The sequence below is a fragment of the Pholis gunnellus genome, assembly GCF_910591455.1.
Source record: "Pholis gunnellus genome assembly, chromosome: 2".
Classification (NCBI taxonomy): Eukaryota; Metazoa; Chordata; class Actinopteri; order Perciformes; family Pholidae; genus Pholis; species Pholis gunnellus.
Genome location: NC_136536.1, coordinates 3,068,069 through 3,081,664, shown reverse-complemented (window position 1 = coordinate 3,081,664; position 13,596 = coordinate 3,068,069). Strand labels below are relative to the sequence as shown.

Below are 13,596 nucleotides of genomic sequence, written 5' to 3'. Positions count from 1 at the left end.
AAAGGTGTGCGCGTGTGTGCACGTGTGCACATGTGTGCGCGTGCACACGTGTGCGCGTGCACACATGTGCACACACACACACCTCTTTTTAATTTTTTTTAAATCAAATCTATTTCTTCCTGAAAGTACTTCACTGTATCGATGGTTTCAGTCTTGAACTAACTTTTCTTCTTTCGGCAACAACCAAGAAACACACAGAAACCACATTTCATTCTTATTTTTTTCTTCTTACTCGATAGTAAATCAGTTACATTAATTTTCAGGTTATACATTTTTTTTAGGCTTTCTCCATGAATATATAGGCTCCTACGTTAAAGCTTAGCATTACGACCAACATGACAGACTTATTAGCAAAAAACTAATTAGAGGGGAAAAAACAAAAAACCAGGATTAAGACAGAATGATGGTGAATGGACAAAAAGATGTGACACACCCCCCCCCCATTTTGTGGAACAAAAAAAGAAGAAGCAACAATTCATTCAATGTAGCAGTTACATCAGGACATAATTGTGATTATAAAACAACTTAAAATGGTGGATGCAGCTATTCTGTCAGACTGGGTATTGAACACGAAGCAGAATCTGAAACATACAAAAGACCCTTAAAGACAGAGCGAAGCAGAGGGGCGTGACGGATGGCAAGAGTACAATTTTCTGACTTTAAACGGTGAGAGTTCTGGTCGTGGAGGACACATCCATTATTTAATTTTTTTTTCCCAGAGGCCTTTGCAATTCCTCCTCGGAAATGTCTCGAGTCCCGTGTGACTTCACACTTATCCCTGATTTCTCCAGCAGTGTCACTGTTTGAGCAGTTCGTTTGAGAAGTCACCAATAATTAGAAAACAAAAAAAAACTAAAAAGGAAACATTAAGGCTCCAGAAAACAGCTGTTTCTGAAATGAAAATTGTCAGTAGTAAGCCAAAAAAATAGAGATTTTTGTCGATCTGAATGAAAAATAGATAAAACATTGAAGTTTTATTATCGTGGCGGCTCCAAGTCCGAACGTTGCCTTTGGGATCCTCCAACCCTGTTGGCACAGTTAGAACCTCTGAAGCATGGCAATGTTGCCCCCAAATGGACAAAGAGGGGCAGGACACGTCCGATCCTGATTGTACTGAAATATAAAGTGGCAGATTTCGTTTTTTTTCCTCCGAGGTGCAGTCAGACCCTGATTCAATTGGAAAGAGGTGGGAGGTGTGGGGCAGGAGAGAGAAACCCAGTGTGGTGAGAGAAGAGGATGGAACGGGAGGAGAAGACTACAGAGCGTGGTGGTGGAACATTAATCAGCTTGTTATCCCTGCACAAGAGGTGGGCGGTACATGGGGGCAAAAAAAAGAATTAAAAAGCACGAGTCTCGACAATGGCAGAGATTCACCAGGATTAAATAAGAAAAAAAATGAAGGACTTTGCATTTTCATATTCTTCTGTCTCTTAAATCATAAGTCCTAGTCTGTAACTGTTGATCAAGCCGAGGATGAATGTCTTCTATTGTTTATTCCTGTTTTGGCGCTCCTGTTGGGAAAAAGAACACAAAAATAAAATGACATTAGACAATTAAATATTACATGACAGCACATTTTAACGAGGTCTACGTGTATCTACTCAGAGCAGGGATCAGATATCAGAAAATGTCATCTTCACTCATCAATCAGGAGGAAAAAAAGCCCCAAATACTCGGAGCACTAAGTCTGTCAGTCAGCTAGTCAGTCTATCAAACATTTTAAAATAAATAATATCAATGGTTAAAAATACTAATAAATATAAAATAAATATGCAAACTGTTGAAAAAGTGTGTGAATATCTTGTCGAACTGATTAAGAATACAAAGACAAGTCTGACTTCAGAACACATCAACGGGTTAAATTAAACAATATTAATAGTTTAAGAGACATTGTGAAAATGTCGAGATATTATTTCGAGGCCCTACTTATTACTCGTGGGATAGTCAATGACACCAACAAGAAAATACTACTTATTATTATTATTATTATTATTATTATTATAATAAAAGGATTCTTTACCTGATCCAACCGAGAGCGGTTCGGTATCGGAGAAGGTTCAAAAGTCTGTCGAAAGGAGCAAAACAGAGCAAAACAACGATTAGCCTCTCAGACACGAATGAACTAGAAAAACAATTTGCAAAAACAACAACATGTGTAACGGTGTATGTATATTTTTGGTATATTGAAGGCAACACAGTGAGATTACTGTGCCCACCTTGCACACCTCCTCCTCCTCCTCCTCCTGCCTCTTCTCATAATGGGAGAAGTCATCAAAGATGGAGGTGGTGTGTTTGTAGCTGGCGATGATCTTGAGCACCTGCTTGGCCTTCTCCAGCGGAACCTCCTGGGTGTCACGGGAGTTGGTCACCGGCTTGTTGTCGTTGTTCTCCAGGCGGATGTGGCGCAGCTGGCTGTTGGGCACGTCCTTAACGAACAACCAGTCCACGTCGAACTTGCCCTTCCACTTGTCCTGCGCCCAAACACCGGCACTGGTGCCGTAGTCAACCGGCGAGCGCATCTCCGCCACGCCGCAGAAATGGCCGCTGCCGTTGACACTGAACAGCAGGTACACGGGGCCTTTGGCGTTCATGGCCCGGAAGGCCGAGTCCAGCCGCTTGTTGCCGTGCTCCGTGCTGCACCAGATGGAGTACTTGATGGAGCGGTGGATATCGTCCTCGGAGTAGCTCTTAATGATGAAAACACGTCCGTTCTTCAGGTTCCATTCAAAGTCCTTGGGGTTGTAGCTGTGGGAGGCTCGCAGCTTATCCAGCACCGGGTGGGACTCTGCACCGGGTCCCTGGCTGACACACGTCTGAGGGCCGCAGCTCCCGCCACCGACCATCCCCATCACGCCGCCGTCGTGGCCGGGGCCGCCCTGCCCGTAGCCTTGGTTGCGGTTGCGGGGGGCCACCCAGCGGGTCTGGGGCTGCGGGGGCTGGGTGTGGTTTTGGTAGGGCTGAGGCGGTGGCTGATGGTGCTGATGGTGCTGCTGGTGGTGTTGGTGTTGGTGATGGTGGGTCTGTAAGGCCATAGGCTGCATCTGGGGCTGCACCAAAGACTGGGGCGGTGGGGGGTGCATGGGTCCTTGCTGCATGTGGCCTTGGAGAGGCATGGCGTGAGGAGGCAGGCCATGAGGCTGCTGCTGCTGCAGTGGAGCTGTGGCTACTTTAGTCACGGGGCCCTTGTCCCAGGTCCCGATGTTCATGTTGTGTTTGATGGGAGGCGGGGGAAGAGCCCCCCCCAGGTTGGACATCCCCGGCTTCACCTTGGCTTTCAGCTGCTGCGGCTTGGCGGGCTTGCTGGCAATGGACGCCCAGGAGGTGGGTTTGGGCGGCGGCATCCCGATTGGCGTGGCCCCGTTCCCCGCGGTCGCCACCACCGGTCCCCCGATCACGGACCCCACGGCCTTGACTCCCGAGCCCTGGCCGGTGACGTCCCCTCCGATCTTCAAGCCGACCATACCCTGCTCCAGGCTGTTCATGCCGGGGGCTTTGTTGAGGGTGTCGCTGTGAAAGCCCGTCTGACCATCGGGCACCAGGGTGCCCCCCAGGGAGCTGGGGGGGTAGCTGTAGCTGCCGCCGTAGGCTGAACTCTGAGTCTGCTGGCCCTGGGAGCCACTCGCGCCCCAAGCAGAGAAGGCAGGGTTTTCGGGGAAAAAGTTAAACCGGTGGGGGTAGATGCTGCTCCCCAGGCCCCCCGGCTGCCCGAACACCGTGTCCGGCATGAAGTGATGGTCTCCGTTACTCAAGGCTCCGTAGGGGGTGAGGTACGGAATAGGGGGGTCCCCGCCTGTGGACCAGGGAGCCTCGCTGAGGGGATACGGAAATCCAATGGAGGGGGCGTAGTAGCTGGACAGGTAGGGGTCGGTGATGGACTGGTAGCTGTTGTTCTGTTCAGCAGAGCCACAACATTAGCAAGGGACTTACAGTTTGACTGAATCAGACCTATGATGTAAATAAAACTCTACATCGACATGAGCGACTAACTTAATGCCAAATATCACGTTGTGTTTCTGTAGTAATAACCAAGTCTTTGTTTTAAACATAGCAGGAGTTTTGTTATGCTCATTTACTAATATGTGGGTAGAAATGTTCATTCTTTTACAATTTAAAAAACGTTAACATGCCCATCGTAGTCGTGACAGTAACTAAATAAATAAAATAACCGAGGCGGTGAATGTCGCGTCCCTGAGATACGGACTGTGGCTCAGGTACAAATGAAACATTTACTTTAAAGCGAATAAAAAACACAGAACAGAAGAAAAGGAACCAGGTGCAGGAGGACAAGGACCACCTGCTATGTGAAAAGTGAGGACATCCAGCCAGAACTTTCACCCAGAGCTCATTTATTTCATCGTTATTTCAGGATGTTCTGAACATTTGAATGCTGCAGAGGTTTATCTATTCGTCCTGTATGAACCTGTACTTCTGCACGGTTGCAGATTCAGATCATATTCTTAGTATTATACTATCTGTAGAATTAAATTCCACTCATGTGATACAAATACCAATAACTCCAGAGCGTCAAAAATGAACAGAAAAAAGATTGATGTAAAAATGTCCTATATTCACCACGTTTTTACTAAATGAATATTCTGCTTCAATCCATATTTTTGGGCGTTTCGGTTCTTTAAAAACAACATTTTCACCGCGGTCAAAAACTGAAATAGTGATATTTCTTTTCCGGGTGATGGTGTCAGAAAATATGAAGACAGACATTTGAAAGTTAATTTGAAAAAACCTCAAAAGAAGCTCTGAAATATTTAGTATATTTTATAGTATACTATACTTTAATTATGGCAATAATTGATGAGGATGTAAGCGCTTCAATTTCATAGTAATTTAATACACTTGGCCAATGAATTGATAAATTAACCGTTTTAAATAGTCTAAAATATTCTATTAAAGCCCATTTGAATAAATTCTGTTTTAATATGAGACGCATTCAGATACACGGTGTGTGTGCAGTTAGTGAATGAGGCCCGTCGAGGTTTACCTGAGTCGATTGACTGGTGAGGTAAGGCTCAAAGTCATTGTCATGGACCGTCTCCTTCTGATGCAGTGAACCATTTTGCACTGCGACAAAAGAAAAATGACATTAATGCACATTTAAATACACATGTTCACTGTTTCAAGATAGTGATAGCAATGGCTGTTTTAGTTATAAAGTTGAGTTGAAAATGATCGACTTAGGATTCAATTATAATGTTGTAAAACAAAAGAAAATACATATTTAACTTGCTCAGCTCCAACACAGCACACAACAGATTTAAGGATAACTCCATATAAAGGTGTATTGATATCCATCTATCCAATGATGTAATCTCTCTCTGTCCACCTTGTGTGTGCATGTGTTCATCCCTAAACGTTCTTTAAATAATCAGTGAGCCACGAGCCTCTCCTGGAGGTGAATCAGCCCGTGGCGTAGTGCCAGCGAGGCCTGCAGGTGAAGCGTGAGTCAAGACCTGCCTGTCACTGCGCCTCCTTCACCGACCGCAGTAAATCAAAGTTGACTACAACATCATAAAAGAAAATCCCATTACAAGGCCATAACAACAGCGTTGCCACCGCTAACGTTGGGGAGGAACTGACAACAATGACTTTCCAGTAAATCTTTATGCATTATGCAAAAACATTCTGGATCTCTGATTTATGTTAACATTTTCCTGCACCATATCTCTCGAGATTAAAGGTGGCTATAAAACTTTGCAGTTTGCCCTCTCACAGAGGATTCTGTGGTCAGATTTAAGAGATTAAAGCATAAACAAAACACCCATGGAAGCTTCACAAACCAGTCAATACTGTCTGCTAGGTATGTTTGAAACCGCCATATTTCTTTAGCAAAACAGGACGAAAGGACTCTGCCTTTGTTTCCTCTTCCGTTGGCAAGGAGAGCTCCTCTTTCCTGGTTCACCGAGCACTTTGACTAATGTAGGAGCAAGAGGAGGATCTATCTAATGTGCACAGACAACGGTGAACTGGGGATGGAAAACAGAACCGGTGCATTAAGGAATATGATTGAAATATCCTCAGAATAAGGACGGGACAGTGGCAAGGTGGATAATGCTGGGAATGAATTTTCTCCCAGATCCCAAGCAGACTACAATATCTCTGTTACTCACAACTGTCAAGGCTACAGGGGCTGAGAGTGTGTGATACTCAAAAGACAGCTTTGGGTGTGCCGGAATCTCCAAATATCACCAAATATGCATCTGCCAATAACATTAGAAACCGCTTCAACGGATGGCATCGACACCGTGCAGGTTAAAACTGAGCATCATGGACATCTTCTCATCATGCCTACTATCAGCAGACAAAGACATAAAAGTATCCGCCCGTTTAATGACCTGATGGATGTTGTACTCCAATGTGTCTTCACAGTACTCAAGTATTTGACCCCTGACCCTGATAATGTTTATGTAATACTAACTTCTTCAGAACATAAATACTATACAGTCAAAGTAACTCATCTGATTTAATTTGTATGTCCTGTCCACACTGTGGCAAGACCCAGCATCTGAATATGTGCATGTATATAAATATATGTACGAATGCTTTTCTTTGTAATGCGTTTGTTGTGTTGAAAATGGGCTGCAACTGAATTTGGTTGTGTATCCCTGTGTTGCATAATGACAATAAATGATCCTTGAGTGTGTATATTATGTTCCTAAAATATTGTGTAGCCTGACAGCAGTGTGTATGTCAAAGACAGTGTATGTGATGCAGATGTAGTCAGAGGAGGTATGAGCCCAGGATAAACAGGTATACACAAACAAATACAGTACAACTCACCTTTAGATGCTTGTCCCTTTGATCTCTGCACACACGTTGTAGCATAAGAAGGAAAAACAGGAAACACAGTTATTTTCAGTTGATTTGGGGGGATTTCACACTGACTGTTTGCAGCTTTTTATTGTATTACTCACAACATTAAGACTACTTCCCGAAAAGACGCAATGCAACATGATTACCTAACGTTGCTCACCAGTGAAAAGCTGTATATAAATACAGTTTAGCTATAATAGTTAGTCGTTTAATTGGTCTGTAACTTTAGCTAACGCACGCACAACTTAGCTAGTTAGCTTAACGTGGCTTAGCCCTCTTTAAAATGGCTTTTACAAACGCAAATAGCGTAAACAGCAGCTCGTAACTTAGACAAAGTCACCCTAGAAACAATGCTGGTGTTTGTACCACCTTCAATATAAACACAAACTTGGAGCTTCACTGAATAAGTTAGCTCGAACCCCCTGTTATAATCATTTTAACGTTAGCTTTCACGTATTGTGCCGTTAATGGTTACAATAGTTGTTGTTTTCTTCCTACTACGTTGATTCTACAGATATATAATTATAGTTAAAAGATGTGTTTGACACAGGTTTGCATGCTTGACGTATAACTTAAGTGTCATTCCAATTAAACGTCCGTTAAAAACACATTTAACCGTTTGCCGGAATGTAGCCGTTGTAGCTAACAGCTACATGCACCCGGCTAACGTCAGCGGCTAGCTAGCTTAGCACTTCCAATGAATAGCCGTAGCCCAATATAAAAAAGAACTCGTTTAACGTTAGCAGGGTTAAGCTAACAATCCTACCTGAGGGTCAATGCTTGTGGCAGACATTATTCATGAAGCAGGTCTTCTCACAACAGCCGGAGCTTGTGACTGGGTTTTTTTCCAAGGCCCCGTGATTTGAGAGAAGAAAAAAAGAAAAAAAAACAGCAAGTTCACACACAGCTCAGTTCCAGTTAGCTTATGTCGGCTAGCTGCTTAGCTTAGCTTATCGTGTGTTGTGGAGCTAGCAGTTGTAGCTCAGCTGTGTGTGTGTGTGTTTTTTCCGCTGTGTGCACCAGTATCTTAAACTTCCACAGTTTAAAAGTCTGTCGCCTCCGGATACTGGTGGTCCGAAAGCAGTCCGAAAATAAACGTTTATGTGTCGCCGGTTGGAAGCTTTTCTGGAGCTTATAGAATATTTCTGCACCTCCTCGGTCGCCTTTTACTTTGTCTTTATTATTCCAGACAGAGAGAGAGAGAGAGAGAGAGAGAGAGAGTGTGTGTGTGTGTGAGCGACAGAGAGACACACACAGTGAGAGAGAGAGAGAGAGCGTGTGTGTGTGTGAGAGAGAGAGAGAGAGCGTGTGTGTGTGTGTGTGTGTGTGTGTGTGTGTGTGTGAGAGAGAGGGAGAGAGAGAGACACAGTGAGAGAGAGAGAGAGCTCATACACTTCCCCAATGGCTGCTCTCATCCGGGCTTTGAGCTGCAGTGCACGTGGCTCCCCGCGGGGGGTGCAAAAAGCATCCTTGTTTGATTTTATTTGTTAATATCCGTGATTCCATTGATATGGAAGCCAATTTCTGACACTGTGATGAAAAAAATTAAGATTTAATGAGAACAATGATGAAATGCTAAGTCATAATTATGAGATACTAAGTCAGTATTATGAGATACGATCTTATAATTATGACATAAGTCCTTATTTTGATAAACGTTCTCATTATAATGACTTACAGGATCTTTATTTTTTGGGCTTCCGTACATAAAGCATTACATACATAAACTTCAGTTCACTCTTCACTATTCTGACATTGTTTTTTTTTGCAATCTGTGTGGACGTAAAACAACGTCAGCGGGGCGATCAGCAGACTGTGTGTGTGTGTGTGTGTGTGTGTGTGTGTGTGTGTGTGTGTGTGTGTGTGTGTGTGTGTGTGTGTGTGTGTGGTACACTGATACAGTTTATCTCAGTGACTGGTGATTTCAGCATGACTAGAACTGTTCTAGTTATTACTCTCCGTCGCCACCAGGTGGCAGCAATGATGCACCCACAGCCCCCATACAAATCTATCAAAGGTCAAACCATGCTACTTTTTATAGATAGACTGTAAATATTTAATGAGTGTTGTGAGTATTATAATTAATAGACAAATATGTTGTGATTTAAATCTTTAAAAAGCTTTTGACACCACAATAAATCCCACAAACAAGAATAAAAGAGACTCATCATGTTTTGAACTAATTCACCTTCATCCTTATTATTTGTCTTGCAAACAAACCATTGTTATTGTTGAGATCATTCTATTCTTGTAGGGTTATGGTTTAAAAGTTCAAGGTTGTAAGCTTTCACAATGGTATTTTTTAATAACTCTTTGTTGTTATGGGGCCATAGTGTTTTTTTTCTTCTTTCTGAAATGCTTCACATGTTTTGTCCGAAGAGGCGGAGCGACGTTCAGGCTTTTCATCCATTCAAGGATCAATGAGCGCATAACGTTCTGGCATTCGGTGGCTTTTCTGGAAAGCCGTCTGCCGTAGGCCGCAGCGCAGGCCCCCCGCAGCTGATCAGATTATTTCAACTGGTGTGCTGCACTCACCTTCAGTGCGCGCTCCACTATGGACCGCAAACGGGACGACCGGCACAGGACGAGACGAAGCTGCGCGCCACAGAATGACGGATGACAGGGGAACCGCGCCGCACGTCCTCGAGGAGCCCCGGATGCGAGGGGAAGGGGAGAGACTTCGAACTTTTGAGAGCTGGCCAGCAGATGCGCCCGTCACATGTGGAGCGCTGGCCAAGGCGGGCTTCTTCTTCCTGGGCCCCGGGGATAAAGTCCAGTGCTTCTGCTGCGGGGGGATTTTAAGATGCTGGGTGCGCGAGGACAGCCCCGCCGTGGAGCACGAGAGGCATTTCCCCACTTGCGGCTTCACACTGGGCCGAGCCGTGGGGAACATCCCGCTCCAAGTCGGATCCTCCGACTCCGTGGACGGTCAGCTGTTGAGTCAGCTCCAGAGGATGACTATGGATGACCAGGGCACCGCCGGGCAAGCGGTCTACCCGGAGATGGAGGCGGAGGACTCCCGGCTCACCACGTTCCACAACTGGCCCACCGAGGCCTCGGTCCAGCCAGATGTTCTCGTACGAGCAGGATTTTTCTACACAGGTGCTCATTGTCTCCTACATCCTCCTTCTTTAATACCTTAATATAGCAACACTTATCGAGTGATAATAATATTTCTGTCAGTTGTTCAGCACTGACCCCGGTCGCTGCTGGAGTGACCTCTCTTTGTGAGAGAGTTCATGGGACAATTGTCCTGCTGAGTCATGGGTGTTGTGGACAGAACAACCTGGACAACGCTGGGGCTGCTAGAGAAGTTCAGCAGCTTCAATACACAGAGTCAAAGAAAAACAAGTACAACATAATGTGATAATACAACATTTAAATAAAGTATTGTGTCAGAGAGGAGGTTGATTCAGCTTTAGTGTTATTAACACAGGTTTTTAGTTTGTGCACGATATTGATTCCTTTTACAGTTTGACCTATGAAGTGATTTCTTTTATTTTCTTATTTTATTTAGGACACAGGGAGAGTAACGAGATGTTACAGCTGAGTTTCTGTAAAAAGACTCTCATGGCTCAATATAACAAATCACAAATTTGCCTCAGAGGGCTTTTACATTCGGTGCAATTTACAAAAAATAAAAACCTTTAACATGAAGAAATTTCAGGGAAACCAACAAAGGAAGGATGCCTCTCCCAGGATGGACAGAAGTGCAACAAATGTCAGAATAGAAGAGAATCCATACGACCAAAATATGAGAGTAGAAGCAGAAATAATAATAGCAAAAATGTAATCATAACAATAGTCCTGCTCATCCTGACAGGTCACGGTGACAACGTGAAATGCTTCCACTGCGATGGAGGTCTGAGGAACTGGGAGCCGGGAGACGACCCCTGGCAGGAGCACGCCAAGTGGTTTCCACGGTAAGAGGACTTGTTCAAACACACACAAAAAGTTTGGTTGTTTTTTTTTGGTGTTCAGCATTCACGCTTTAGAAGATTTGTAAGACGGAGTCTTCATGTTTCTCAGATGTGAGTTTTTGATCCAGGAGAGAGGGCAGGATTACATCAGCAACATACAGGACTCTCACTTCCATCTGGGGGACACTGTGGTGAGAACGTTCACTCCTCTAACAGCAGCCGTTATGATCACACAATGATGCATGATGATTGATAAATGACAGTTTGTGATTCCTGCATTTAAGAATATGATTGTTTTTCCAGGGCGGATCACAGACCTCCACAGGCAGAGACATCGGATCCAGAAATGGTAAGTCACATAAACAGCAGACAAGGCAGGGAATAAGAAACCTTTATAGACCTGGATTTGATGCCAGAAATGATCTCCGTGCATCCTGCACGAAGTGTCAACATCCTCTCTAGCTTGTTCACACAACAGGGGAGAAGGTTGTGAGTGTCACTGCAGTTTGTGCAAATGGGAGGCAAAGAAAAGCTGGAACCCGTTTATTCAATTATTCTCAGATCGACATGGTGACAACACCACCTACAATCTCAAATTAGACTCTCTGGAAGAAAAGCAGGTCCTCTGGGAGGCGGCTGACAATCCAAATAGCTGGATGTTCAATTAGCTGAGCTCATGTTTGCTAGAGGATGTCAGTAATTAGGGGGTGCTATGGAAACCATTTGTTGCACACGGTTTCAGGGCAATTATTCCATACAAATATAATCCATTTTAGCAGAATATACTGACAAAAAAAAGTTAAGCTGAACACATTTGTTCCTCATAGTTAATGTGACATCTCGTGGATGTGTAGTTTTTTTGGTCGCTGGTCTCGTCTTCCTCACTTCTTCCTCCCCCCTTCCTCCCCTCTCGTCTACCAGATGTGGTCGGTGGTCTGGGAGCGTCGTCGGCCATGCTTTCTCCCGTGGTGCAGACGGTGCTGCAGATGGGCTTCGAGGCCGGCCTGGTGGAGAGTCTGGTCCAGACCAAGTACCTTCTGACGGGTCAGCACTACACCTCTGTGTCGGACCTGGTCACCGACGTGCTGCAGGCGGAGCAGCAGGACAGACAGAGGGGGTCACAGAGCAGAGGTACGGACACGAGTACTGTACTTACGTACATTTCTTGTGGTACTTTTACTTGAGTATTTCCTTTTTTCTTTTCTATACTTCTACTCCACTACAACTCACAGGAACATGATGTGTTTTTCTTTTAACTTTTTTACTACATTTATCAGCTATGGTTGCTTTTCAGATCATCATCATCAGTAGCTATTCCTACAAACAAATGTATGATCTGTAATTCATATATATATCCCACAAAATAAATTTGCATGTAATCCAGGTAATCATGAACCAGGAAGTGTAAGACCAGCTGTTTGTGTCCCGCGTAAAACAAGAAGTCAGCGTTGATTTATTTACGCTGTACTTCAGTCACGTCACCTCCATAGTTATTTTAACTCAAATCACAATCTTTTCCCAAACCGAACTAAGTAGTTTTGTTGCCTAAACCTAACCTAAGTTATTTCCTGTCAAGATGTAAGAATATTTTGAAAAGACTGTATGCATGTAGCGAGCAGACCGTTGTGCAGAATGTAGGGGGGATGTATTCGTAGAAATGGAATATAATATTAATAAGTATGTTTTCTTTAAGTGTAGAATCAGGCAATTGTGGCTAAGTGGGCCCAGAATGAGTCATTTAAATCTTCATATGCCATGTTTCTACAGTAGCCCTGAATGGACAAACCAAAACACTGGCTCTACATAGGGGCCATTAACGTTTTCCTTTTTTTCCCGCGTCGGCCATCGTAGTTCTCCTACATGCTCGGCAAACCGGAGACGTTTCAGTTGTTTGCAATCTGCAACCTCACCACTAGGTGGTGCCAAATCCTGCACACCTTTACATTTAGCTAACGATGCTATTGTACTTTTACTTAACGTTTTAAATACAGGTCTCTAGCTTGTAATAAGACTAGAGGTATTAATGATTAGCATGCTGAACTACTGTCATTTTACACGCTAACCTCTTAAAGAATAATCTGCCAATTCATTGTTTTTTGACAATTAATAATATGAGCACATGGTAATAACCCAAATATCAATGCTTTAGTATATAATAATATGTTTGACTGTCTTGTGTGTCCTACAGAGGCAGACACGAGGCAGGGCTCCAGCGCTGCGAATGTGAGGACACAAACACCCATCAGAGAGAAAGGTCAGAGGTCAACACCTATGCACTTTGCAGGGGGAAAAACACCCTTGAGTTGCTGACATGCGATCGCTCTATCCTGCAGACTCAACACTCTTGAAACTTAAAATGATTTTGTCCTGTTTTGCGGTTTCTCCGACAGCGAAGGACCCGAGCCCCGAGGAGCTGCTGCGGCAGCTGCAGGAGGAGAGGACCTGCAAAGTGTGCATGGACAAACTGGTGTCCATCGTCTTCATCCCCTGCGGTCACCTGGTGGTGTGCGGCGATTGCGCCGCCAGCCTGCGTCACTGCCCCATCTGCAGAGCCGTCATCAGAGGCAGCGTTCGTGCTTTCATGTCCTGAGGCTGCAGCGAGAAGCCGCCGTTACACAGGTGTCGCATTGCACGAGTGGCCTTGAGTTTCTTTCCTCTGTTCTCTCATTTAACCTTGTACTGATAAAAAAAAGCTAAATAAAGAGTAATTGCTGCTTGCTCGTTACAGCTGACAGATCGTTTTCTATCATGAACATTTGAAGCTGTTCGATATGTGTTTTTCTTTAACACGCACAAACACGTCTACTGAATGTCACACAGTATCCTTAATTAAAAGAGCACATTCTTTTAT

General features: G+C 44.3%; 2 protein-coding genes across 3 annotated transcripts; one reads left to right on the top strand and one right to left on the bottom strand.

Moving 5' to 3' along the window:
- Window positions 1-206: 206 nt before the first annotated feature.
- LOC306707416 (YTH domain-containing family protein 1-like) lies at window positions 207-8,146 on the bottom strand. 2 transcript variants are annotated; one of them, XM_079174867.1, is made up of 6 exons: window positions 7,592-8,146; window positions 6,793-6,817; window positions 4,997-5,076; window positions 2,217-3,890; window positions 2,021-2,065; window positions 207-1,511 (listed from the first exon to the last, which is right to left on the bottom strand). In XM_079174867.1, exons 1-6 carry the CDS (start codon window positions 7,616-7,618, stop codon window positions 1,485-1,487), a joined length of 1,878 nt encoding a protein of 625 aa, XP_079030993.1. In that variant the 5' UTR covers window positions 7,619-8,146; the 3' UTR covers window positions 207-1,484. The 2 variants fall into 2 exon arrangements, with proteins under 2 accessions (XP_079030993.1, XP_079030994.1); XM_079174868.1 differs by having other exon boundaries at window positions 2,226-3,890.
- Window positions 8,147-9,434: 1,288 nt separating this feature from the next.
- On the top strand, window positions 9,435-13,335 carry birc7 (baculoviral IAP repeat containing 7; the record flags this gene model as incomplete). Its single annotated transcript, XM_079183046.1, has 7 exons — window positions 9,435-9,927; window positions 10,649-10,748; window positions 10,855-10,936; window positions 11,049-11,094; window positions 11,667-11,876; window positions 12,934-12,999; window positions 13,136-13,335. The coding sequence occupies 7 exons, from the start codon at window positions 9,435-9,437 to the stop codon at window positions 13,333-13,335; spliced, it is 1,197 nt and encodes a 398-aa protein (XP_079039172.1).
- Window positions 13,336-13,596: the final 261 nt, after the last annotated feature.

Excerpts from the sequence above, each read along its gene's own strand:
- LOC306707416 (XM_079174867.1), bottom strand. The coding sequence starts at position 7,618 with ATGTCTGCCACAAGCATTGACCCTCAG. Across the intron at positions 6,818-7,591 it reads CCACAAGCATTGACCCTCAG|AGATCAAAGGGACAAGCATC; the intron begins GTAGGATTGTTA and ends ACGTGTGTGCAG. Across the intron at positions 5,077-6,792 it reads AAAGGGACAAGCATCTAAAG|TGCAAAATGGTTCACTGCAT; the intron begins GTGAGTTGTACT and ends CTTTTGTCGCAG.